General features: G+C 39.7%; 2 protein-coding genes across 5 annotated transcripts; one reads left to right on the forward strand and one right to left on the reverse strand.

Annotated features, from left to right (window-relative positions):
- Window positions 1–1,795: 1,795 nt before the first annotated feature.
- LOC122778666 (desmoglein-2-like) lies at window positions 1,796–9,466 on the reverse strand. The gene is made up of 14 exons (XM_044040740.1): window positions 9,291–9,466; window positions 8,488–8,610; window positions 7,808–7,963; window positions 7,567–7,708; window positions 7,312–7,475; window positions 6,782–6,916; window positions 6,508–6,693; window positions 6,120–6,400; window positions 5,873–6,015; window positions 5,542–5,763; window positions 5,174–5,404; window positions 4,759–4,883; window positions 4,343–4,648; window positions 1,796–4,187 (listed from the first exon to the last, which is right to left on the reverse strand). The coding sequence occupies exons 1-14, from the start codon at window positions 9,348–9,350 to the stop codon at window positions 3,210–3,212; spliced, it is 3,252 nt and encodes a 1,083-aa protein (XP_043896675.1). The 5' UTR covers window positions 9,351–9,466; the 3' UTR covers window positions 1,796–3,209.
- Window positions 9,467–13,454: 3,988 nt separating this feature from the next.
- Window positions 13,455–24,223, forward strand: dsc2l (desmocollin 2 like). 4 transcript variants are annotated; one of them, XM_044038608.1, is made up of 17 exons: window positions 13,455–13,623; window positions 13,689–13,800; window positions 13,972–14,062; window positions 14,210–14,418; window positions 14,507–14,614; window positions 17,282–17,437; window positions 18,350–18,494; window positions 18,579–18,733; window positions 18,857–18,991; window positions 19,122–19,307; window positions 19,526–19,773; window positions 19,953–20,095; window positions 20,652–20,873; window positions 21,322–21,543; window positions 21,813–21,928; window positions 22,050–22,358; window positions 22,654–23,179. In XM_044038608.1, the coding sequence occupies exons 1-17, from the start codon at window positions 13,562–13,564 to the stop codon at window positions 22,660–22,662; spliced, it is 2,628 nt and encodes an 875-aa protein (XP_043894543.1). In that variant the 5' UTR covers window positions 13,455–13,561; the 3' UTR covers window positions 22,663–23,179. The 4 variants fall into 4 exon arrangements, with proteins under 4 accessions (XP_043894543.1, XP_043894526.1, XP_043894533.1 ...); XM_044038591.1 differs by lacking the exon at window positions 22,654–23,179 and adding an exon at window positions 23,186–24,223 and having other exon boundaries at window positions 13,456–13,623; window positions 14,510–14,614; XM_044038598.1 differs by lacking the exon at window positions 22,654–23,179 and adding an exon at window positions 23,186–24,223 and having other exon boundaries at window positions 13,457–13,621.
- The last annotated feature ends 1,936 nt before the right edge of the window (window positions 24,224–26,159 follow it).

The raw sequence follows: 26,159 nt of genomic DNA on the forward strand, positions 1-26,159 counted from the left end.
CTATACTATGACTTTATTGTCACATTTTGGACGGCATACTATACTATGACTATTCTGAGTAATTTTGGACGACATACTATACTATGACTTTTTTGTCACATTTTGGACGACATACTATACTATGACTTTTTTGAGTAATTTTGGACGACATGACATAAAAGTCATAGTATAGTATGTCATCCAAAATTTGACAAAAAAGTCATAGTAAAGTATGTCGTCCAAAATATGATAGAAAAGTCATAGTATAGTATGTCGTCCAAAATATGATAGAAAAGTCATAGTATAGTATGTCGTCCAAAATGTGACAAAAAGTCATAGTATAGTATGTCGTCCAAAATGTGAAAAATGTCATAGTATAGTCAGTCATCATCTACCGCTTTATCCTCCACCAGAGGGTCGCGGGGGTGCTGTGCCAATCCAAGCTACATCGGGCGATAGGCGGGGTACACCCTGGACAGTTCGCCAGTCCATTGCAGGGAGTCATAGTATAGTATGTCGTCTAAAATGTGACAAAAAAGTCATAGTATAGTATGTCATCCAAAATGTGACAAAAAAGTCATACTTTAGTATGTCGTCTAAAATTACTCAAAAGATTCTTAGTTTAGTATGTCGTCCAAAATCTTACAAAATAGTCATAGTATAGTATGTCGTCCAAAATGTCATAGTATAGTTTGCTGTACAAAGTACAAAGTCATACCTTGGTATTTCGTCGTATGAGAAATGGAAAATATTGTTTGCTGTCAAGACAGGAATTTGGAAAAGAAAAGGTGATTGATACTGTTGAGTCAATAAGGCTGACTGGTTTGAATAATAACAAACCTCTGGAGAGCTCACCTGGGAGCTGAATAGGAGAATGTATGTAAGTGGAGTTATACTGTCTGAACATGTACAAGTAAATCTCTCAAATTTACATTTGCTTTTTAATAATTTTAAAAAGAAGCAGTCCCTGCTGGGTTCTGGGGTCATTATTAACTTGTAACTGAAACTCCATTCTGCATAAGCCCACAAGGACACACTTAAGTGACAGCTGAGATAACAAAAGCAGGCACCTGCTCTGTAGAAATACTACGAAAAAGAGAATGCCAATTCACTTTTTTCTGACTATGGCCATTGTATTCATGATTCAGAACTACACTGTAGTAAAAACATAGGCGTCTCCAAGGCTTTTCAAATAGCACACTTCAATCCAAGTGTGTGCAGTGTCAACACCACACAATCTGGTGCCTTGCATAACTGGTTGTCAGACAACTATGGCAATTGTCTTCTTGCAGGTAACAGCAGTATAAGTACAATCATTACCCTGTGGTATCAGTTAAATTCCTGAATGCAAGTCAAAAAAAAAGAAACAAGTTGTGATTAAATTAGTACTGGGTGCCATTACCATTCAAGTTAACTATTTTGACCTTAATCCACAGATGAAACCTGAATTTCTACTTTCTTTCTTTACCCAAAGCACAAATGAACCTTTTCCAGGTTAAAAAGAATAGTTAGAATTGTTAGAATAGTGAAGGTATACACATTTAATAGTTAGCCCTGATATATACTTTCAAAAAGTGCATTTTAAAACATAATATCATGCAAAAGGTGGGTGCTGCGTCAGCTATGTTGTGTAGAAAACCAAGTGCATCACATGAGCGTCAATCCAAACAGTTGTGCACCTTTCTAATACATAGATAAAACATTAATAAATCACCATCAATATGTTCTGCAATTATCTATATTTCATTATCATGCTCCTATATGATCTAATAAAAATCAAAATTGCCAGAAATCATAAATAAGTGGGCCAATAAACTTTGATTCAACTTTGATTTTATTAAGGATAGGAGAATCAAAACTTACAAATAAAAAATCTTCACTCTAAAGGTAAGGTTTTAGTAGTGCTCTAAAGTAACACACACACAAACACACATGAAACTTCAGACGGAAACACATTACGTATGCATTGTATTAATAGCAAACAATATACCATGGTACTTCTCCCATCCACATACCCAAATGATGATAGTGGTTCACACAATAAAAAAAACATAAAAATAAAAATCTACCTGTGATCAACTATGCCACAATATACATTTGTAAAAAATAATTAACAGCCTTGGCACTTGCATCATTTAAATTTAACTCATCTTATTTTCAATAGAAAACACATCATAACGTTCTGTAGAGTGCAATTATATAATTTGAGTGATCTTGCCTATTATAACTGCAAAGCAATACAAACATTCTCATCTAACCTTGATGTGCTTTCAACACATTTACAGTACAAATTGCATTTCGCTATATTCTATGCAGTTCATGGCACGACAAAAAGCCACAAATATTTCCACAAATATACTAACAGACATTTTGAAAATCATAGTAAGTGGAGAAGCTCTGTTTTTATCTTTGTCTAAACTATTAGGTTACTATTTTTTTTTCTCCCTACTATTTTAATGAGAATTTTCATTTAACACTATTACATTACGAAAATAGCGTTGAGATCATTCACTAGTGCATACTATGTTTCGAGTTTCACTCCCTGTTTGTTCTTCCTGGGGCGTGGATGTGATGCAGTCATGATTGGTTGGTGCGAAAAAACAGTCCAAAGGTTGCCTTTGTCTTGCTGATTTGACTTGATTAATGTAGACTTACATATTTGTGATTCAGAGCGTGGGTGGCAGTTCTTATTTAATAAGAAAATATATACACCCTGTAGGTCTGACGGGTTTGGTTCTGTTTAGTTTGGCTGCTGTCACGATGAAGCTATGCAAATGTAAATAGACTGTCAATTGGTACTAACTAACTGATCATTCTCAGGAACACAAATGAGGTCATATAATGCCTGCTGATTCCTCCAGTTGTACTATACTTTACACCAGTGCTATAACATATACACGTCTAGCTAATGTTGGCAATGCTTTATCAAAAATGACACTTTGATATAAACAACCAAAGGTACAGAAATAGAATGCCTGTCATGGCCATGACAATCCTGCTGTTAACACCACCCATATATTTACTATCAGCAGTAGCGCGCTAGCGAGAGGTATCACAAGTAAGAGGTAAAGCAGATTAACCTATCCATTCACCACAACACAATTCCACAAGCCATCCACTATATCTGTATCAAGAATTCTATTTCATAATATGGAGTATTTTTTTTTTAGCATACTGAAGGTTTCAGTATACATCAAACAAATTGTGTACAAGCTAACCATAGCAAAGCTTTATGCTCTTGTATTAGAGTCAACAGTTCTCTCAGTGACAGACACCTTTTTACGTTGCACAACCAGTTTTTGGCTTCCTTGCAGCCTGGGTGTGGTTGTCACTGAAAAGTCCTCAGTTGACTCCGTCGGACCAGATGAACTCACTGAAAAACTTGGACCTCTGACCTCAAAAACCTGCCCCGCAGACCCCTGTGCTGTCGTAACAAATCCCTGTGCCAAGTGCCCACCTTGCTCTACACCTGAGGACCCATTTTCCACCACCACCACCTTTCTGGACCTGGAGACAGATCCTTGTGAAAGGCCTTGTGCCACCTTCCCTGTGACTCCATCCATTCCTACATGCCTGTCTACAAGGACCATACCCTGAGAACCTTGGACACCACTGACCTGCACTAGCCCCTGACCTAGCCCAACATGGCCTATTTGACCCACTGCTTGCTGCTGTGTGCCCCCCATAAGCAGAATGTTGGACTGGGGCTCAACTACATACATGGGTGTCGCAGCATAGTACATGGTTGGCTGCTGTACGAGCATGGTCTGATTAGGAATCAATATCTTGTCCTGGACATGCACTTTGGGAAGAGTGGCAGAACCATGGGATCTCTCAGTAATTCGCTCCTCCTTGACAATAGTGGAGGACCCAGATGCTACATTGGAGGTGTCAAAAGTATTGACATTGACACTGTCCCTGTCCCTGATTCTTTCTGAGTGAGTATGGACATGTGTGTGTGTGCTTGGCCTGACAGGAGACAAGGGTTTGTTTGTGGGGAAATCAACCTCAGCTGCTATGGATGATCCATGACAAATCTCTGCCAAAGTCTTGAATTTAGGCCCAAGGTCATTGAGGAAGGCAAGATCATTCTCATTCTCAAGAAGGCTGCAGCAACCTACAGAACCTGCCAAGGACTCTTGACCCTCGTAGTCATAGACCAACAGCGCATCCTTCTGCTCAGATTGTTCTGCAGCATGGTTGGACTTCTGCAAAAACACACAGAACACAAATTGTTTTGACTTCTATTCCAACAACACAGACATTTTGTATGATACAAATGACACACTCTACCCTCTGTCAATGAATATAATGTAACCATGAAACGTCAGTCTAATCTGGGGGTTTAAAATACGATACTCACTCTTGAATAGTACTCTCCAAGGAACTGTTCAGACAGAGCCATTCCATCAAAAAGCCCACCACTGTATTGGGAGAAATGGTATTCTTGTCCCCCTTTCATCCCCTCTTGCTCAGCCAACAACATTTTGTAAAGGTTGTACCGGTGCAACTCCTCTTCAGTCAGAGTGGATATATTTATGACGTTGCCAAAGCCTCCTCCACCTACTTCAGTCATTCCGTCAAATCGCCCCTTGCCCGTGAATTTGTTGATGTCCTGGGTATTGATTCCACCATCAACCTCAACTGGGATTTGAAGAAGAGGAACTTCCTATGGGAAAATGGGAAGATTCAGTCAGCAACGCGGCCTCTAGGCAATTTTCTCAGACTAAAATCACATATATCTAACTTTAAAAATGATCATTGTTTGTTCTAAACCACCTTGTCTTCTCCTTGTCCCTCAGTGTGATATGAGATCAGCTGTTGTTTCGTATCAAAGGGAATTGGTTTGAAGTCTCCAGCAGCAGCACCACCACACAGGCAGAATAACAGCAGCAGGGGCACCACTGAAAAGTAATATACGGTTGGCAATACATCATGAAATAAATAAAAATATTACAGTATGCTGATGGGATCAAAATAAGTCATGAATCAATTTCTTTCATTCATTTATAAAAAAAAAGATGTAATGCACACTGTTGCCATGATCTGCCGCTTTCAAAAAAACTCATTGCTTCATGACACCTCTCTTAGCGTGCTACAACATGACGGGTGAGGCAATCTTGCACTGGAAATTTAAGATTATGATCAAAAAGAACCAACCGGGTGGAAGAGGAATAATTAATAATTGACTCACAGAGCAGCAACAGCAGTCCCAGGAGCAGAAGCAGGACACCTCCAACTCCAAGACCTGTCGTCGATGTACTACGCGCAACACAGGCTTTAGTGTCTTTTAGGCAATTGCACACGGTTACGTCCACCACCTGCGCATCACCACATGAAATCCCTTGCTGATCCTTGACCTCCAGTCTCACTTGGTAGATGCCTGGCCACAAGTTGACTTGGTCTCGTAGAATGGCACTAGTTTCTAAGGAGGGATCAGACCCATTAATCATGCTTGAATGTTAACACTTCCTATGTCTTAAAATGTAATGTACTTGCAGAAGGTAGAAGCTTCCACTTTGCAAAATAGATATATATATGTATAGTTGACATCCGTCTTACCATTGTGATGCTCCACTGTCCATTTCCCCTTGTCGCTTCCATCGATCACAGAGAACTCAAACGGTGCCGAATTGGGGAACTCGTCTTCATCCACCGCTGTGACGTAGATGACTTTATCGTGAAGGCACATTGTCTGAGTCGTAGCTGTTAGCTTTGGACAGTGATCATTGAAGTCCTCCACCTGAATGGCAACGGTGCCTGTGGCAGTTTTTGCGGGAGTGTCTGAATGTGAAAAGAGAGATAAGAGAAAAATCTCATTAGTTTGAACCTTTTCAACACCATATAGAGTTTGTGACTCACATTTATTTTTTTATTTTTTTTTAAAACTCACCATTGGTGATGCATATAATTTTGGCATAATATGTTCCATTAATCAAGAACTTGGACTCTCTGTCGGGCAATTTGTTCAGCTTGATATCTGCCGTCTTCTGGTCAATAATCAACCAGTTGTCTTCATCTATGAGTTTTACATACCTGAGAGTATGGAAAATCAAATGCAAGGGCAAAGGATTTAAATTCAGAGACACAAAGCAATATGGCTTTAATAATACTTATTTTACTATTGTAAGCGGCTGTACCGAACGTTGGTGGCCGTCTTCATTGTGTCACTGTCAATTGCAGCATAAGTGGTGATGACTTTGTTGATGGAGGTGACCGTCATGTCCTCAGAGATAGTCACAACTTTGACACTTGGTTGAAAACGGGGACCCTCCTTCTGATTGACCACATTGATGGTCACGGGGTAGGGTCTGGGTACTATTGATGAGCTTTCCGTGTGCATACTACCAAAATTGTATTTGGCTTTGTTGGTAACAATCACACCCAAATTGAGGACCTTTATTTCCTCATAGTCCAGGGCCTGTAGAATCAAGGATTAAACACAGGACATGCAGTTCACATTAGCTTTCATAATAATTGAGTTTACTGCTTCCTTAAATTGTAAAAAAGTTATGTTTTTTTTTGTACCTTCTTAATCATGATAATTCCCTCGTTGGTCTTGCGATCTGTAGTGATAGTGAAATAGCCCGCCTCATTCCCTGTAACTATTTGATAGACAGCCTCCCAGTTTTCAGTGTGAATCAGATCCATGTCAGTGGCTTTGACTCTCATTACTTCCACATTAACAGTGTTCTCCTCCACACTACCTTCATACTGCAAAATAAAAACAATACACATGAATAATGACGATGCCAGACAGTTGAAAAAAAAGAAGAAGTTTTGGCAATCATGTCACACCCACCGTTTCTTTTTCCAGTACTGCAATATTGTCATTTATGTCCAGAAGTTTTATCTCAACTTCACCAGTTCCTGAATTCCCTCCAGACTGTCCATTCATGTCAGAGGCTATGACAGTCAGCTTGTATGAGTCTTTTGTCTACAAAAATAAATAAGAATCAATCTTTTTTTTTTTTTGGAAAATGTCCTCTTATTTGCTTAAATATTGTACACAACCCTTCTTCTCACTGGCTGTGACCCAGCTGCTGGTAAAGCTGTGATTTTGACACGTTTGAGCAGGAAAATCACAGGTACTGGTACTCACTCACTCACCATCACAGGGCCACACGGAGACAAACAACCATTCACTCGCACACTCATGGTCAATTTAGAGTGTCCAATTTAATCCCTAAATCTGCATGTTCTTGAAATATGGGAAGAAACCGGAGAACCCAGAGAAAACCCACAAACACACGGGAAGAACATGCACACTCCATGCAGAGACTGGGCAAGAGTGCTAACCACTACACCCACCGTGTGGCCAGTATGCCTCACCTCCCTGTCCAGAGTGTTCTTTTTAACCCGGATCTCTCCAGTGTCAGAGTTGATGAAGAACATTCCTTCTTTGACACATTCCTCATCGAGCCTGTAGAAGATTTTAGTGTGGGGCGTGTTCGCTTGATCGGCATCGGTAGCTATCACTTTCATAACCAGAGTACCTAGAATTCGACAAAGTAAAAAAAATAAAAATAAAGGCGACAAATTGCAGGTGAGAAGGCTCTTGTCCTCACCATAGGTGTCTCATATTACCTGCTACACTTGATTCGTTGACATATCCAATTTGCTGTGTTTGAATGACCGGCGCGTTGTCATTAACGTCCAACACTTCTATTTTGAGGTCAATGTCCTTCTCAGCAAAGGTCCCGTCACTGAATTTTGCCGAACCTTTTAACTACGATAAAAGATATCACCAGTTATTTACCCTGTATAACTTAATTATATGAGTATAAATGGACAATGTTTTAAGAACAGTTTTCTTAAATGCCGTTACCACATAGAAGGATCTCTCCTCTCGGTCTAGAATGGAATGGATTTTCACATAGCCACTGTTCTGATTGATGGAAAATACTCCAATGGGTGGCTGGTCAACACCAGGCCCTGATATATAATAAAATATCGCCCTGTCATACTCCTTATCGGATCGAATCTGAAACACAAACAGAAGCACAAAGTCAATCCACCTGATCAGGGCATGTTACCTTCATATTACATACATTTTTAATGTAAGATATTTCTGTTCTGAACAGTATTCTATACGACACAATGGCAAAGATATTGGATCGAGCAAAGTCTCAATTATGATAAGAATAAGCTGTTATTGGCATGTAAATTGTTTGTGCGATCGTCTTCGTTACTACCGGAGATATGGAACGAGATAAGTTTTAGAACATCTAACAGTTGGGTGTGTAGCAGGTGTGTTAGTCTAAACACCTGAACAAAGACGACCCATCAAGGGTATGATCTAAATTATTATGATCGTGGGAGCTTGCCAGTGTCTGAGGGAGCTGTTCTCACACGTACTCATTCACTGCTAGGCTTTCATTAATCACATTACGTCACCAATTAGCCTTACCTTCTTTAGACACACATTAAATGCTACATGTACCTGTCAAAAACCCAAAAACATTTTGTACAATTAAATGACGTGAGATCAAGAATTAGGCTACATACTCGTGCAATACTCTCCAGGCCCCTGTAGTCGTGTCGCTCCTGGAGCTTTCTGGGAGCTACAATCCAGTCTCTTTTGTGTCTCTGTAACCACGGCCAGTTTCCTTCTGCCCCCACAGGAACTGGCTGCAAGCAGACAAAGCAAGAGTGGAGAAAAGCTGATTAATACTACAACTCATACTATATAATTGTTATTGTCATTAAGATACCTTATTTTTGCTCATTTGCTTTGATTTGTGTTATGTTGAACTTCTTTTCCCCTTGTTACATTATGAACGTTTGAGGCCAGAGTCAGTTTTACTGCCAGTAAATTTTAACCAACAAAGAATTTGCTTTTTGTTTTTGTTTTGGTGCATTAACAAACACCGTGACAAGACATTTGAATGTTTATTGATACAGACAAATCTGCATCAGTAAAGATTCAAACTTCAAAACAAGAGAAGAAAGGTTGGCAATTTAACATTTATAAGTAAATGTAACGATTTTAATAGCATTACCCATATTGCAACTCGCCCTCTACTTGTAACTGCGAGGACATTTGAAACACTGTGTAACTGGAGGAGGAAATAAAGCGATTTCTGTGCCGTGACCTCCCAGCACAAACAATAAGTGACAGCAAACACGTAAGACGACATATTTACTTGACTTTTTTTCCCCCCGTCATACGAAAGTGGACACTTCAAAACTTTTCACTACAAAGCGTCAGGAGGGAAGGAAGAGGAGAACCACACCTGTGAACCCCCCCTCCCGTTACTCTAAACCAGACAGGAGAAGAATTTATACCACACAGTGAATAGTTTACTTACAGATGGTAAGAAGAAAAGGGCCAGCAGAGTAAAAACGCTGCACCTCAGCAGTGGAGCCATGGAGCTGCTGCGAAGTAGAAAGTTAGAGACTATCTCCTCAGTTCGACTCTGTGCGCAGTCTGCCGTGGGCTTGTTCCGTGTAGACTTCGACCCCTTCGCAGAGGAGGGAGAACTATGACAAACGAGGCGGTTCCTCCCTCTGTTTGATTGCTCAGTCTACTGCTGATAACAGGAGGAGGAGGGAGGTGGTGTCCACTTTCAACAGCGGCGATACTTGTGTACGGTTTATAGTCTCTATACGTGGGGGTGAGGGGGGCGTGAACTAAGCTTCAAATCACTTCATCATTCTAACACTTTTTTGTGTGATGATTGTGCAGTGGGTGTGTGTGGAACAATGTTTTGGGAAGATTTTGTTTAGATTTGACTTTTTTTTTTTAAATAAAAGAAGAAGATGGGAGCATTTGTACAGAAGAGTATTAGATAAATAAAACAAAAAAACAGCATGAATTCAGAGAAAACATTCTCCGAATTCTGAGACTAAAGAAAGTTAGAAAGTTAAAGAAAGTTCTGATTAAGGTCAGAATTCCGAGGAAAAAAAAGTCAGGATTGAGAAATTAAAGTTAGAATTCTGAGATTAAAGACATAATTCTAGATTTCAAAGTCAGAATTATGTCTTTAATCTCAGAATTCAGACTTTTTTTTTTTACATATCGCAAAAAATTGCGATACTCTGAAGGTACAGTGCATAGGATTTAGCGACACCTATTGATGGCGTTGCATGTTGCAGCTGAATGTCTCACCTCACACCTCCCCTGCAGGTACGCTGGAGGCACTAATGTGACGAAAATAGATTACAAAGGTAACAAAAATGACTAATGTAAACAAAACATGTCATCAAATAGAAGTTACATATAAAAAAAACATGTTTACAAAGGATTTTCAAATGAAAAGCAATCATTTGAAATAAGTAATTTTTTACGTTCATGATTATTCCATTAAAGGAAATCCACCACACTCATTTAAGTGAGAGTAAAACCACTTAAAACCATTAAAACCAGTTGTCTGTTTTAACATGGTGGCTGATCAGTGTGTGTAAGTAGAAATAAACAAATGCAGCTCATGGGAAATATTATGCATTTACTTTTATTGAGAAAAAAAACTAAGGACAATTAAGCTCAGTGGAATCAGTCACAACATACATTTTTTTCTTATTTTATCCTCTTTATCACCTATTTATTTATTATTTTATCTGACTTGCACTGTGGTCCCTTTTACACCAACTCTGCCACTCCTCTGTAAAACTTCAAATTCACATGTGAAATTCTCGGCAAGTACACCTCACTTTCTATGTTCACCTCTTACAAACACCCAGCTGCACACACTGGACTGGTGTGACTTGGTGAGTTTGTTTTACGGATTAACACAGAGTGGTGGTGGTGGTTGGGGGGGGGGAGAAAAATGTGCATGCTGGAACAGTGAGAGTTTGTCTGGACGTGATCCATGAACCCAACACTACTCTGTGGATAAAGGTGTGTAGGGAAGGAAATACAGTATGAGTTTAATCTTTCATAATTGGACAATTAGTTCCTACAAAGGGGTCATGTTTATTTATGTATTTACTTTTAGTCGTTCTTAAACACCTGGGCCATGTTTTTTTTTGTTTTGTTTTTAACTGTCTGTGGAAGTGATTGCTTTGGTTAAGCAATGATTACTTGGCTTTGTGAGTCAGAGGGAAAACACACGACAGTATCAGTGGCTTCACAGATTGAAACAGTTCCAGTCATAATCACTCTGCTACCAACAACACCCCCCTTCAAATCTGACCTGAAATGCAGCAGAACGAGTCTAGGGGAAAACAAGAGCAGTTTTGGGGCAGGTGGTGGTGTTGATGGTGGTGGCCGTGGGTTCTTGTTCATATGTCTTGAGTCCTCAGTGAACTCAGGAGAGCCTTAGGGAAACACTGCAATTAAATACGTAATAGGCCTTTTTGACTGGGCAACAAATACCAGGGTTTAATTCAAAAATCTTTTTTGGAACAATTGCCAAGTCTCAAGCATGTTATTGGTTTCGTCATTCAAACAGCAAAAAAAAAAAAAAGAGAGAGGGAGGGAGAGTGCAAGAGAGACCAATAACTTGTCTCACCCAAATACTAACCTCACACTGACAACTCCACCCTGCCTCTCTGCTGGCACTCATCCAAAGGGAGTGGAGGTGTGGGTGGAGTCAGGTGCCTTGTGAAAACTGTGAAAACTTGCCTGCCTCAGACATAATAGCTGGACTTGTGCTTTCGTTTCAACCTTTTATCTGAAACGGTCACGGTGTTAGTATACAGACATTTACAGTACGTTACAGTGTGGTGTGCTGACAGGAAGCAACGTAGGGTATGAGGGCTAATTCCCTGTTGTTTTCATGCAGACTATTTCCTAGGCTAGATTTCCCAACATTGCAGTGCCACACCCAGTAGATAATAACAATATAACACATGACGTATACTGCCTTTCAAATATGGCCCAATACAACGATGTGACAGAGGTCTTTCATGAGCAAGATGTGACTCCACTTTGACATTTCTTGAGTATTACTCTATTCCACTGAATATGTGGGAGGAAGAGGTCTGACACAGTGTGGCCACTACAATGAGCACAAATATAATGGGCCTGTCTTCTCAAACACTGTGTGCAGCCACTCTGTTTTTAGCTCGGGAGAGACACATCTGGGTATTTTGCTGAATCTGTCTTGCATTTTATGTTAGGAATCCAAGGCTCTGAGGCCTTTCATTATGTCCACGCCCATGACTTACATCAACAGTCTTCCTGACACTTTTTAGCACCTTTCCTGTTTGCAGATTGCTGTTGTCTGACTCCCCAGTATGCCCCCGCCCCCTTCCACCAATTACACTACATGCAGATGGAACATTTCAATAGGACACAGGACTTGTGTTTCTGGCTCTGGCCACTCTCACTGTTATCAGCAGTTTTATAAAGATAGTAAGTAAACGCTTCTTCCCCGTGGGAGCGGAGCCTCCCCCATGCACCAGGCTTCGTTCGGCTCACATTCCTGTGGTGTTAAGCGAGTCCTCTTCCTCCTACCACAATGCTTGAGTGGAGCCGCAAAAGAGCAGGCAGGGGTCAAACCCTGTGTAGACCATGGTGAGGATTCTCAGGCCAGACACAAAAAAAGCAGTAAAAATTCAAAATGTTCATTAACTTTAACTTGTGTTATTTTTTAAATATAACTCAATGTGCAAGAAAAAGTGCCTTTATCTGTTTTAAATAATTAAGTGGAGATCTTTGGGTAGTTTTTAAATGTGTACAATTAAAACATGTTTGCATAACTAAAACATTTTGTGTGCTTTTTAAAGTTCAGATCTCGTCTTATTCTACTTCACACTATATATTCATTGTCATGCTATTATTGCACCTTGTGAATTATTTAGACAACACGTTATATCTTATATTTATTCATTTTTTTATTGGCATGCTATTTATTATCAGTCCAGTGACGGCTCTGTTTACTGTGACTCCTTTTCTGAGTTACTAGTTTCCTTATTACTGCTACTTTGTGCTATGTGCTGTTCATTAAATTTTTCACTTATTTTCTTTATTATTTGACACTAAAACTTGTTGAACACAAATACTACCGTCATTACTACTTAGAGCTGCATGATAAACATTTTATTTTGACAGAACTGAACAAGCCTCGAGGTGCAACGTCTTCAACATGACTAATGCACATCCAGCAAACTACTGAACATGAATATGTTATTGCAACATGGTTCACAATTTGGTTAGATCACAATTCTGTGGTCATTTTCGTCAAGTAGTTTAACAAATAACTGCAATGTCTTTCGATTTGGATATTAGATGAAACCCCTGCCTCTAATCCACCCCTCTAGTACAACCCCTTGACTTCCACTGTCACAGGACTTCAGAGGCACCTGCTCTGTTTTAAATACAGTCTGTAGTTTTTGAAGTATAGAGATTTAGATCTCATATGGTACAACTCTAACTCTTTCATGACAGGCGTCATTGTGCCAGTGATCGTCTTGGTGTCTTGCCACTCTTTAAAATGACTTTCCCGCAGAAGACTTAGCCAAGGCTGCCTCCTGCTGGCAGAACCAACATATGGACCAACACATATAAATGCAAACTTGACAGGATTTGACGTGTTCAGAAGGGGAGCAGCTCAATACCAAGCACAACAGCCAAGCTAAGGTGCCTCTCCTTAGCCAGTGACAGTCTGGGTGGGGCAGCCAAAGGTGTGTCCGTCCCATGAGTCACTGCAGCGGTAACGTCTCTTTCTGTCGGCGTTGTCTGAAAGCGCACATGCAGGTGTAGGCTCTTTTTTTTTTTTTGAAACGGCGAAACTCTCACATCATTAATTCACATTTTATTCCAGAGGGCTCACCTTCGCTACAAGTCCGGCGTCCTGCTCCGGGACTTTCTGGAGAGAACTGAGAAGTTTTTCAAAAATGGCGAATGTTTTCTTTTTCACCGTTTGCTCAGTGTTGGTAGGTAACTTTCCTTGATATGCATTGTACTAAGACTGTACTTTATGACTTATTTAAGGGCTCATTAAACCAAACGGCACAGCTACACAATAGGTCTGGTGGAGTTTGTTGTTAATAAACATTTCAATGCGGTAATAAATGCGTTTGAAACCAACAAACTGTGTGCTGCAGATCCTGCTTCGTGTGGAGTCGTGTTATATCCCGGACTCTCTCTATATGCTTGTGCCACAAACAATTCAGCCCGAACAAGAAGTCGCAAGAGGTACGATTCTCCATTATTCCTTCCCTCTCACTAGTTACTAATCACTCGTACGCACCTTGAATGCACCTTCAGTTCGTACGTGATATTTTCCTCCTTTAATTTCACCCGTTTATTCCTCCTCTTCTATCTATCTATCTCTGTGTTCAGTTGGAACCGCTGACTGCGACAGTAAAACACTACAAACGACTTTGTCGGACCGAAACTTCAAAATGAAGACAAATGGATCAATTGTGCCCGTGACTGAAGTGTACGTGGGAACTGGCGGGCGGACATTTTATGTGCGGGTGCAGGACGGCAATGGACCGCCAAGGGAGATGAAAGTTCACCTTATCCACAGTACACTGAAGGAGCCAAAGGTAAACGCCAGTGTGAGGCTATTATTTATTACTGTAACTTGTTCACAGTGGCAATGCGCCTTTCCCTTCTCTGTTTGTTTGCTCGTAGAAGAACAAACCCCAGAGCTTCCTGAAGCGTTCCAAAAGGAGGTGGAGTCCTCCACCCTTCAACATCTTAGAGAATGATGCAGGGCCTTTCCCGAAAGACGTTGAAAAGGTACAGTTAACACAAGCTACTGTAATGTCACTAGCAGGGGCGACATTCCCATGTCACTGGGATGGGGGACAGGACGGACAGTAACATTTCAGAGAGTAGTTCCTGTTGGGACATAACAAATGCTGTTTTTCGTTCGCTGTGTTGTGGGCACTTTCTACCATACTCTCCTTTTGAAATGTGTCTTCCAGTGTCAGCATGTTCAAATGTTAATAGTTTCTTTTTAGTCCATATGTAATGTATATAATACCTGGTAGGTGGCAGTGATTAACTGAAGTATTCCGTACACACACACCTGACTTGAAAGTTGGTTAAAAATTCTGCAAGATGTGACAAACAGAAGTGCGATTCTAACAATATTTGGCTTAATTAGAAACTGGACACTTGTTGAACTGAAGATCTAAATCAAATAAGTAACTACATAATAAAAAAAATGAAGCGAACATAGCGTCTGACTCAAAGTGAAAACAGCATCAATAAGTCTTTGGACTAATATGTCACAAGAACAATGTAAAATGTGAGCATGGACACCCCCTCGTGCCCCCCTGGGATTTATGCCAATGGTCACTAGCCTCAGTACTGGGTCAGAGGATGAGAGAAATGACTTACAAAAAAAATATTTACACCATATACACAAGTGCATTTCCATCAGCTTGTTTGTTACATTGCTGCAAACCATGGTAAATGTTACAGTGACTTGTTGAAATGTGACTTGTTTGTTGTACACTTGTACATTCCGATGTGTTTTATTAACACAGAGTGGACACACCATGTGGAGAAACCGTTTTATTTTTTCTTTCTAGCCCTATCACGGTGCTTTCTGTGCCCAAATATTCAGCTAAAACTGCCACGAGCAATTAAAACACTGTCACATTGATGAGCACATCTGTACAATAGATGTAAACACACAACAGAAACTTGAGCTCACACATTTTTGAGGTTTTGCAGAAATGAATGACAGATGGGTTTTCACAAGCCTGTTTTTTATGCACTTTTTAAATTTATGTAAAAAGAAGAGAATGGAAAAAAAATACCAAACAAATTTATTGAATTATTGTGACAAAGTTTTTTTACTTTTGGTTGAAATGTTGGTGTAGATTCATCAATTAATTATGCAACTCTGGGGGAAAATGGCAGAAATGACAGATGAGAGGAGATGGAGTATATAGTATGTGGACTGATAATGAAACCACACTTTCCCACTTACAATACAACAATAATAGATGAGAAACAGTAACAACACACTTTTTGATGACAAGATTTTTGATCTTTAGGTCTTCAGGTTGTGGCTTCTTATCCTTCTTATTTGGTGACCTGTTTTGCACCCTCCGCTGTTTGCCTAACAGCAGTGGACTGGAAACACACACATAATTAGTTTTTGCACACACAAACTAATTATGCAACTGTATAGATTAAAACTTTAAACTGTATAGATTAAAGAAAAATAAGAAATTAAATAAATATAAAGTGAAGTAGTGTAATGCAAAGGACAGACACATTAATCATATAATGAATACATAATAATAATAATAAAAATAAGTACATTTCAGGAGAAAAAGAAAAAAAAAGTAGCTTTTTTTAAGCTCTGTAGCTCTGAGCTATACTCTCCGACTATGTTAAGAACATTTTTCATTTTGAGTAGTGTGTCGTATAATAAGAGGAATTCATTATGGAATAAACTGAATTTAGGTTTTGTTTTCATGAACTTTAAAGATTATCTAAGGATTAATGTTGGGAAGCCATCGCTTTAACTGTCCAGGACAAGTCTATACATAACATACTGCTGAGAGAAATGTTCAAGATGAGAGTTTCTGTTTAGTATTGTTGGGCACAAAACATAATTAAATATGATTTTTGTGTGACTGTTTTGTGATATCGAAAATCCACACCACCTACTTAGTATTGAGCAATACTAGGCATGACAATGACATTTGATAGAAATGCTTTAATTAAGCATAGAGCAGAGTTAAGTATAGCTTTGGTGATAGGGATTGTATGTTTTTAAGATTAATATTAATATTATTATAAATTATGTTACATTCTAAGGAGAAATCTTCATAACCAATAAAAAATGTTCTAGCAATCTCCCGACTTCCTGATTTATAGCCCAGCCAGAGGGACCCCCCAGCTATTGTAGGCATAGTACACCACCTACAGGATAAACTGTCCAATAGCATGTAAAATATAATCAGTAGACAGTGTGATGAATGCTAGAAAATATTAACAGTAAAATCAACAGTGGCACAGTAATATATCATACATCAGATTGGCAAAGTCCACAAACCATCTTTTATTCCCACTCTTCTTTTCTCATATTTTGTTCTGTCAATGTGATTCACATTCACTGTCAGACACACCTGTTAACTGCATTACTTTGACATGATTTTATACAGTGACTAATTTTATTTCCCAAATGATTCATATACAAGTAATTGAACATTGAAACAGGTCACACAGGGTTGCAGTAGCTATGATTGGGGATTGGTACAATACAATACAATACACAGTTTTATTGTGCATTGGAATAAAATTGGACTTAAATCTTTATGTTATTTTGATTGAATCCTCTTTGTCGGAATATTTTGGAAATATTTTGGTCAGGATATCCATGACAATTTTTTGTTTGTTTGTTTGTTTGATTTGTGTTTATGTGTGTGGTTTCTGTTGCAGATTGTGTCCGATTCTGCAGCAACCCACGAGGTGTACTATACTTTCAGTGGACCTGGTTACAACGAGCATCCGGTCGGCGTTTTCAGCCTCGACCAAGAATCTGGGATGTTGAAAGTACACAAACCAGTCGACCGCGAGATGTTCCCAAACTTTACAGTGAGTGTGAAACAAAGCTGTCACTAATAACTTTCTTTATTTATCTATATTTTGTTTGGTCAAGGAAATACTGAAATGCACATCATAGTTCCCTAAAGCTTAAGGGGGTGTCCTCTTGTTCCTTATTTATAAGAAAACACCAGACACAGGTTATTTTAACAATAACAAATTGAGAAATTGCAGCTGGAAATAGTGATGTTTGGCAGTTTTACCGGACACTATTGGCTGTCAAATAGCCACAGTCATGTAAATTGATTAATTCACTGCAATTGTCTGCCTTATGAACACATGAAAGTGTTTCATACCAGTGTTTTTTTCAAAATACATTGTCAAAATACAGACTACACAGAAGTAGTAGCTAGTAGTTATCATATTTGATTCTGTATCCATGTATTAACAACAGTAAATCCTCATTTCCTTCATGCTCAAAATATTGAATCAAAGACACCCATGTATTTAAGAACTCATGGACTTAAATAGGTCCATTTCACACAGGATATAGAGTACAGAACATGCAGACAATTACAATAACCAATTCCCAACTGTACTGAAAAAGTCCTCTATCATATATTTTATATCTTCTTATTTCTCTCCGAAAAATCAGAAATAGTCCCATTAAATGTATTCAGCTTTTCCAGGGTAATATACAGTATGTACATTTATTATTAAATTCCTTTTCTCCCAGCACTAAGCCTTAGTTTTATGAGATACAGATTTGGATTTTGAAGATTTTAAATTGAAAATAAGTGTTTGTTGACCATGAAATAAGTAGGTATGGAGACCATATCTGATTTACCCTTAACACATTTCTTTTAAGTGTTTTGTTTCATAACTACCTCTTCATTTGATCTGTGCGAATCTGTATTTCTATATTTGTAAAAACTGCTCTCTTTTTTTTTCTTCCTTCCACAGCTGACGACCAAAGTTTTTGACAAATATACTCATCAGCCAACAGACTTACCGTTAGACATCATCATAATTGTAGACGATGTAAATGACAATGCTCCGGATTTCAAGCCCCCATTGCAATTTACGGTGCCCGAGCACAGCAAAGCAGGTGAGGCTCATGGACCTGTAAACCTTCTGTGATTGACCCTCAGCGAGGATTAGGATTATTTCATGATTATGCTTTGGACCACAGGGACATCGGTGGGAAAGGTTGTCGCTACAGACAAAGACCAAGAAGGAAGTGAACATGTCATGATCAGATATTCTCTGCTGACCGGTTCAGACCTGTTTTCCATTAACCAACAAACTGGTGTCATCACTACAGTCACTAACACACTGGACCGAGAGGTGAGCTCTGTTATCTTTGTCTTAATAAATAACAAATTATAATTATGGATGTTTTAGGTCAGGCTCTCATTTCAGCATGATATTTGATGCTTGTTTGTCACATTTTCTCCTGTTCTTCTCAAGGTAAAAGAAAAACATTTGGTGACCATACAAATCAAAGATATGCGTGGTCAAGCAAATGGTCTGTCCAACACAGGAACAGCAACAATTACCTTGGGTGATATTAACGACAACCCGCCCACTTTCACAAAAACATCTGTAAGTAGTGAGCTGTTAAGGCACACTTTGTTATCTTTTTCCAAAAATAGCATTAAACATGTCAGGTGTTGTGAGTTTGGCTGTGTAATTTAAATAAATAAATGTATATTTATGTTTTATTTTGTTATAGTTCACCGCCAGTGTCAATGAAAATGAAAAGGAAAAACTTATCCTCAGAATTCCTGTTGAGGACAAGGATTTAGTGAACTCGAAAAACTGGATTGCAAAATTCCTCATCACTAAAGGAAATGAAAATGAACATTTCAGGATCGACACTGACCCCAAAACAAATGAGGGACTTCTGTATGTTACAAAGGTGAGTGCAATTTTGCGTCATTGTTGTCAATATGAAGATAATTAAGAGGTTATTGCTAAACAGGTCACCCTGTGTCAGCTGAGGATGTCTTGTAATAAATAAACAAAATAAAGGAGCAATTGTTATGTTATTATAATAATAATAACAAGTGATTTGTGTGTACTTGGGCATTGCAAATAGTATATATTCTCAATAACGATGATGTTGTTTTTCTTCAGCCTTTTAATTTTGAGCAGAACAAAAAAGTAAGGCTGGAAGTTATGGCGCGCAACGAAGCTGAACTGAGCAACACCAAGGAAAAATGGCAGTCCATCCCCGTGGACGTCACCGTCACTGACGTTGACGAGGGTCCAGAATTCACAGCTCCCACTATCCGCTTCACCGTCAAAGAGAACACACCAAATGACACAGTGATAGGAAAGTACACGGCCTTAGATCCCGAGACCAAGAGCAGCGCTGGCATCAAGTAAGAAATCTCCTGTAAAGTAACCTTCCTTTGTAACTGTACAGCAAATAGCATGTACAATTGCAGTTATAGCCACGACTGATGCAACTCTGCAACACTGGAGGGCAGACTTTGCCTGCTGACATTAAATAATGTGCTTGTAACACACATTGTGTTTTTCCACTCCCTTTCACTGTCAGGTACTACAAGGCCATAGACCCAGCGGGCTGGATCAATGTCGACAGAGGTACAGGCGAGCTGAAGGTTGCAAACACAATCGACAGAGAGTCGCACTTCGTCGAGAATGGAATTTACAACGTTACCATGAAGGCTGTTGACTCGAGTAAGTTGACTGTTGGAGAGGGACAAGGTTTCTGTCCAGACAACGCGACACAGAAAATATCAAAACCAGTATCAGCACTTCATGGAGACGTAACAGCCTTCAATGCCAACGCCACTACCTGAACATCTATTAGCTTTTTGTTTTGTAAACTCAGTCTAGTATGGGTTTAGTAAACATCCATAATAGTGTCATCTAGAAAGTGATGATTTAGAAATGTTTTTGCACAGTGATTCCAGTGAAAATGTTACTCACATCTTTCGATGGTATTATTATTCAGCAGCCCCACCCTGGTATCTGTCTAAACAACCAGGCCAATTTGCCCTGGCTCTGTCTCACCTGAAACCATCTGTTTACAACAGGTGACGTGACAATTCTTTTTAAGATGACTCAGATATGACTATCTGATGACTATCTGCTGTAACGTGAAAAGAGGGCGCCAAACCAAGTGCTTGTGGGAATTGGAACGCAACCAACGTGGTCTATCCTCTTTTCCCTGCAGCCAATCATGTGCATGTTTGCCATACATGAACACTAATTTAATACCATTGTATTCCAGGCTCAAAAACGGGCACGGGAACAGTCATCATTACGGTGGAGGACGTCAACGACAATGTGCCACTGCTCCCCACCGGTGAACTGGTGATATGCGAGAAGCAAGGAGAGCTTGGCTCTGTGCTGGTTGAGGCTGTGGACAAAGACGCGCCTCCACTTTCTTCCCCTTTCAGCTTTAGTTTGCCAGCTGACAATGATGGCAGGTGGTCGGTGACGAGAGTAAACGGTGTGTGGTTGCAGTTTTACTGATTTTCTTGATCAGTGTCAGACAGAGGGATGAGTTAATACAACAGTTTGAATAAATACCTTTTTTTTTTTTTTTTTAACAGACATGTTTAAGTGCTTTAACACTACATCAAGTCCCATGCTCTCTGCACGCTATTAAAATTGAACAGAAGCATAATTAGGAGGAGACAGAAGCAGATATTGAGCTGATTATTTAGAGCTCAACTGCAAATACATATTTGAGGCTAATACTGAAAGAAAAAGAAGAAAATAATTCATATTACTTATTTTAGTTAAAACAACACCACATAGTCATAGTTAAAATATCCTGCACCAAAGAAACTTGTTGATACAACCCTGTGAAACAAAAGTCATTATAAATTGCGTGTACACAGTCTGACGGTTTAGTTAATCTGTTAAGGTTTTCTTTTTACACATTTCCTCCCCAGCAACGACAGCTGAACTGAAGCACATCAAAGAGCTGCCGACGGGGATCTACGATGTTCCAATCCATGTCAGTGATCTGCAGGGTTTGGGCAAAACACAGACGGTGACTGTGCGAATCTGCGAGTGCAGGAGTGGAGTCTGCTTGGCGAAAGACCGCTCTTCGACGTTTGGCGGACTGGGTGTACTGACTATGCTGCTACCTCTGCTCCTCCTCCTGCTGTTATGTGAGTACACCGGGGGTTATACTCCTGCAAGAAGAGCGTTTCTGGGGCTGCACTGTGCAGATAATGAAACAGGTTCTATGTGCGTCCATGTGTAAACCTGCGGCGAGGGCGATAGAAAGTTAAAAATTCAGTCGTTGCTGAATTATACATTGTATATTGCTCACTACAATGCCACCACGCTTCCTCTTGTGCTGCCTGTCACACATGAAACATTTTCTATAAGTAATCCATGTGCATGCATTTTTTGTGTTCTTGCTCTGAAATATCAGGTTTACTCCTCTGCTTTTTCTGCGTGACTAAGAGAGACAATCGGGAACTGGACGACATAACAGGCGGTGGTGGAATCTTGCTGAAATCAAACACTGAGGGCAAAGGGGACGAAGTGGTGAGGACACAAGAATTAAACCCAACACCATCTTTAATAATCCTTGTTTTTAACTCAACTACAGTATTTCCACTTTCATTATGCTTGAGTGACTTGTTTTCTGTCTGCTCTCCTTGTCCAGGATGCGAGTCTCCTCATTGTCCCCACCTCTGGCACAGATGACATGACAAAGGGCTCAGTTAAGGATCAGGGTAATCTCGGGTACCAGGATATCAATGGCATGGGCACTGGCCAAAGCATACACGATAGCTGGAGGTACAAGACCAACGACATGATCAACTTCTCCTCTAGCCAGTACGATCAGTATGGCCAATTCAGAGGTCAGTTCAGCCAGGGTGTTAACAGTGGCATGAACTTCGAGGGCAGAAACGTCACCCAGGATATGTCTCTTCATCACAACTGGCTGACAAACGGTCGCTATCTGGAGCAGGTAATGTTGTTTTACTCTTAAAGTCATGTTCATCGTTTGCATATTAATAAATAGGATCGGGGCAATATGCTTATGTCACAATTCAGTAGTGTCAAGATAATTGTGTGCTGATTTATTGTGAGTCTACATGTGTTGCAGTACGACAGTATCAGTAAATAGGATTTTATTTAATTCCTTAAACCAGAAATGAATGCTACAAGACAGTAACCCAGGAGTCGGACACAGCACACGTGTGCCCTTGTCTTTTCAAAATTTATCAGATTGCACTGATAAACAGAACTTCCTTCTTTTTTAGGGTGAATGAGGAACTGTTTTCATCGCAGATTGTGTTCGCCAAGGTAGTAGAAATATCACAATTCTGCCAGAGAAAATAAATTCTTTTTAAAATTGCTTGATAAAAAGAATGATATTTATTGATTTTTTCACTTTTTCCCCCCCCCGACCCCCTTTTTATGGCGCATCAAAAGTCTTATGAAAGGATGTGAAGGAGAGTGAGAGAATTAAATGTGCTCAGCTGCCTGCACCTCTGAGCTTTAATAACTTCTTCGTTATCTGTAAGAGCTTAGGTGACTCTCATGCGTGACACAATCTTGTTCTCTAAGCTGCGATAGTATCCCTTTGTAAACTTTAATAATTCTCAATTTCTCGGCGAGAAACACCATTTCTGTAATTTCATTGGCGGACTGTTTGTTCGCGGCGTTAATATCGGACTGTCAGTCATATCCCGAGCAGCCTCGTATTATCACCTGGCGCAGTATCTGCCTTTGCATCGGCCGGGCTTCGTTTGCTCAGAGTAATAACACGCTTCCTTCCCTGTCGTCTTGCAGAAGTTGGGGTACATGGGGACAGAGGAGGACGGACGCTACGCGGACGACATCGTCCACTCCTACGGGTTCGAGGGGGCGGGCTCTGCCGCCGGCTCCGTCGGATGCTGCAGCGACTTCGGCGACAGTGACAACCTCGACTTCGTTAACACGCTCGGACCAAAGTTCAAAACCTTGGCAGGCGTCTGCAAAAAGACATGAACGCTGAATCGCTGAAATAATGGTTGCTCTCCGTCTGGGATCTGAACATTTGATACGCCCCTGAACATGAATGAGTAAAAACAGAACAAGCTGGCATCAGTGTGTGCTGACACTGTTCTATGATTGCTTAGTTTTCTTAGTTTTTTCTTCTTTGCTGTTTTTTTCTTCTTTTTTTGTGGTAAAAAGTCTTTTGCACTGAAATCTGAGATGTACATATATGTCATTTAATGTGGTTTATTAACAGGATGCTTGTGTTTAAGTCTTGGAGGTTATGAAGGTTGTATTGATAAATGCAGTGGAGGGGCTGCGGGGTTTTCTATCAGTTAGTAACAAATTTGGGTATTTTGGTTATTAATGATTATGTTGTGCTCACAGTAAAGGTTATAAAATGTTCCATTTATATTGCTCACTCACAACGTTTTGATATATTTTTAGAAAAAAACAAATGCCTAGAGAAAAGAAGACAATGCACTTTTTCTTTTTTTTTACATTTGAGAAGAAAATTATTCATTTCAAACTCAGTTCTTTTGGAAAACAACGTAATGTTGACGGAGGAAATATCTGTGCAAACACATTCCAGCACAGCTCGCGGCTGCAGTCAACTGGGCGTTGTCTCGTACTCTGCTGTCATGGGGGTTATTGCCACATTCTGACAGTAATCCAACAAAAGTCAGCAGAAGGGTGTGAATGGGAGGAGGGAGATACTGACATTGCGACGCTCGACTGTCTCAATGAATTTGACTCAGATGGATAATTAACCAGTTCAGACAAAAGCCTTGTGTTTTCAGCTGTTCAAATTTGTAGACGCATTGTCATTAAAGAATGTGTGTATTTGGTGAATTTTGCAGCATATTTATTTCACATACACATACATATACATGGTTTACATATATATGTAAAAAAAAGAAAGAGATTTGTTGTCAAAGTTGTCGTGCTGTACATGAGCAGAGAGAGTTGTTCACTGCTCAGTCTCTTGTGTGCACTGTGGCAAATGATTTACAAGGTGTGGCATTCTAAGCTTGCGCAATGTGAAGGGCACATTTTTACACCTACTGCCAAACTCCTCACCTCTTATATCATATTTATCTCCACCCGTCTGGAGATTAACTTGTTACTCTGATTGTTTCTTTTCAAACAATACCAATTGCCATGTAACATTTACCATAACAAAAGTTGTTGATTAATAACTATACTTCTTTTAACAGAGAAGTTACTGTCCACACAATTTAACGGACTTATCAGTTACTGACTGTAGATAGCAAATATACACACAACCCTAATACAAATGCACTGAAAAACCATAAACGGAATCCTCCACTTCTTGATCTTATTTACGCTCATTGCACATTTCATTGATTATTATTTTATTTCACAGAAAATATTTAATTTGCACTCGCGAACAATTCGCAAATCTTTGATGACGGCACACAAAGCATGCGTCAGTGTGATGAATTATGAATCTGAAGCTGGAAGTACAATTAAGGGGTCCAGAGGGGACCATCTGTCATGTGATTGTGGTGAGGAAGATCAAAGATGACAGCGGAGAGCAAGGAAAAAAAAAAAAAAGAGGGGAGAAATTAAATCTTGGAACAGAACCACTCCCATGCTATGATGAAACACTGGAATCTTGTTAAAAACTACAACAATATTATCTGCACACAATGACAGAGTGTGTGTGTGTGTGTGGGTTGGGGGGGGGATTTTGCTAGAAATCCCACTGAGGCCAATTAGGGAGAATCTTGAACAGTCACATAACTGTAAAATAATGAAAATAAGCACTTAACCTGAATGTCTAAATGACAAAACTCTCAGCAGCTCTGTTAACAATATCACCAACACGTAGTTGTTCCCCCGGTTTTTTAGTAACTACTCTCTCTGTGCAGAAATAATAGCTTCTGTGTATGACTGCTTTTATAGAATTTCACAATGAAGAGCTGCAATGATTCAAATCCCTAAGCAAATTAACAAGACTTGTAATTTATTTCTGGGTGATTTAAATGGACTATATGTAAGATATATGCCGCTAGAGTTTAAAACAGGTACTGCAGCACACATTTCAAGTTTGTTTTGACATGGGACAATAAATAGTTGACAATATAAACATATGAATGATGGAAAATCCGTTCATTTAAAAAAAACATACATAAATAACTCTTTGGACAACGTCCGGAACACAACAGACAACAGCAGCTCGGTTTGTGGCTGTTTGTCTCTACAAGACGTCAAGCTTTGTATGAGAACAGACTGCAGGCATTGAAGAAACACTGGTCCCAAGGGAGTGGCGCTTTTCTGTCGCCCAATCAGCTGTACCATTACTCTGGTACCCCAAGAGGAGGGTACTGCAAAATGGAACAGTTGGAGCCGATTATTTTGGGCACTATTCAGGGGAAACATGCCACAAGTGGTGGGCCGCGTGAAATTGATTTGGGGGCCACACGGGCCACAAGTTTGACGCCTCTGATCAACAGTGTGTGTGTGTGTGTGTGTGCTTCAAGATGCCTTCAAGAAACCTCTTAAATGTCATCACCTCTGCAAACACAAGGGCGGACCCCTCACTAAATGCTTGCTGCTGCTGCCACCTTGTGATAATAGACCCACAACAAATTAGAGTAGAAAGATTTAATCACTGCACTGATAAACCTGTTTTTTAGTTTGTATCTTTTTAATATAATTATTTAATTTAATATTTAACAAAATCACATCGTCTGATTGACTTTTATAATCAAATATTCATCCCGTTCTACTCGAGGCAAGAGCCAGACATTCAACATGTTGC

Source organism: Solea senegalensis, linkage group LG1, assembly GCF_019176455.1.
Source record: "Solea senegalensis isolate Sse05_10M linkage group LG1, IFAPA_SoseM_1, whole genome shotgun sequence".
Classification (NCBI taxonomy): Eukaryota; Metazoa; Chordata; class Actinopteri; order Pleuronectiformes; family Soleidae; genus Solea; species Solea senegalensis.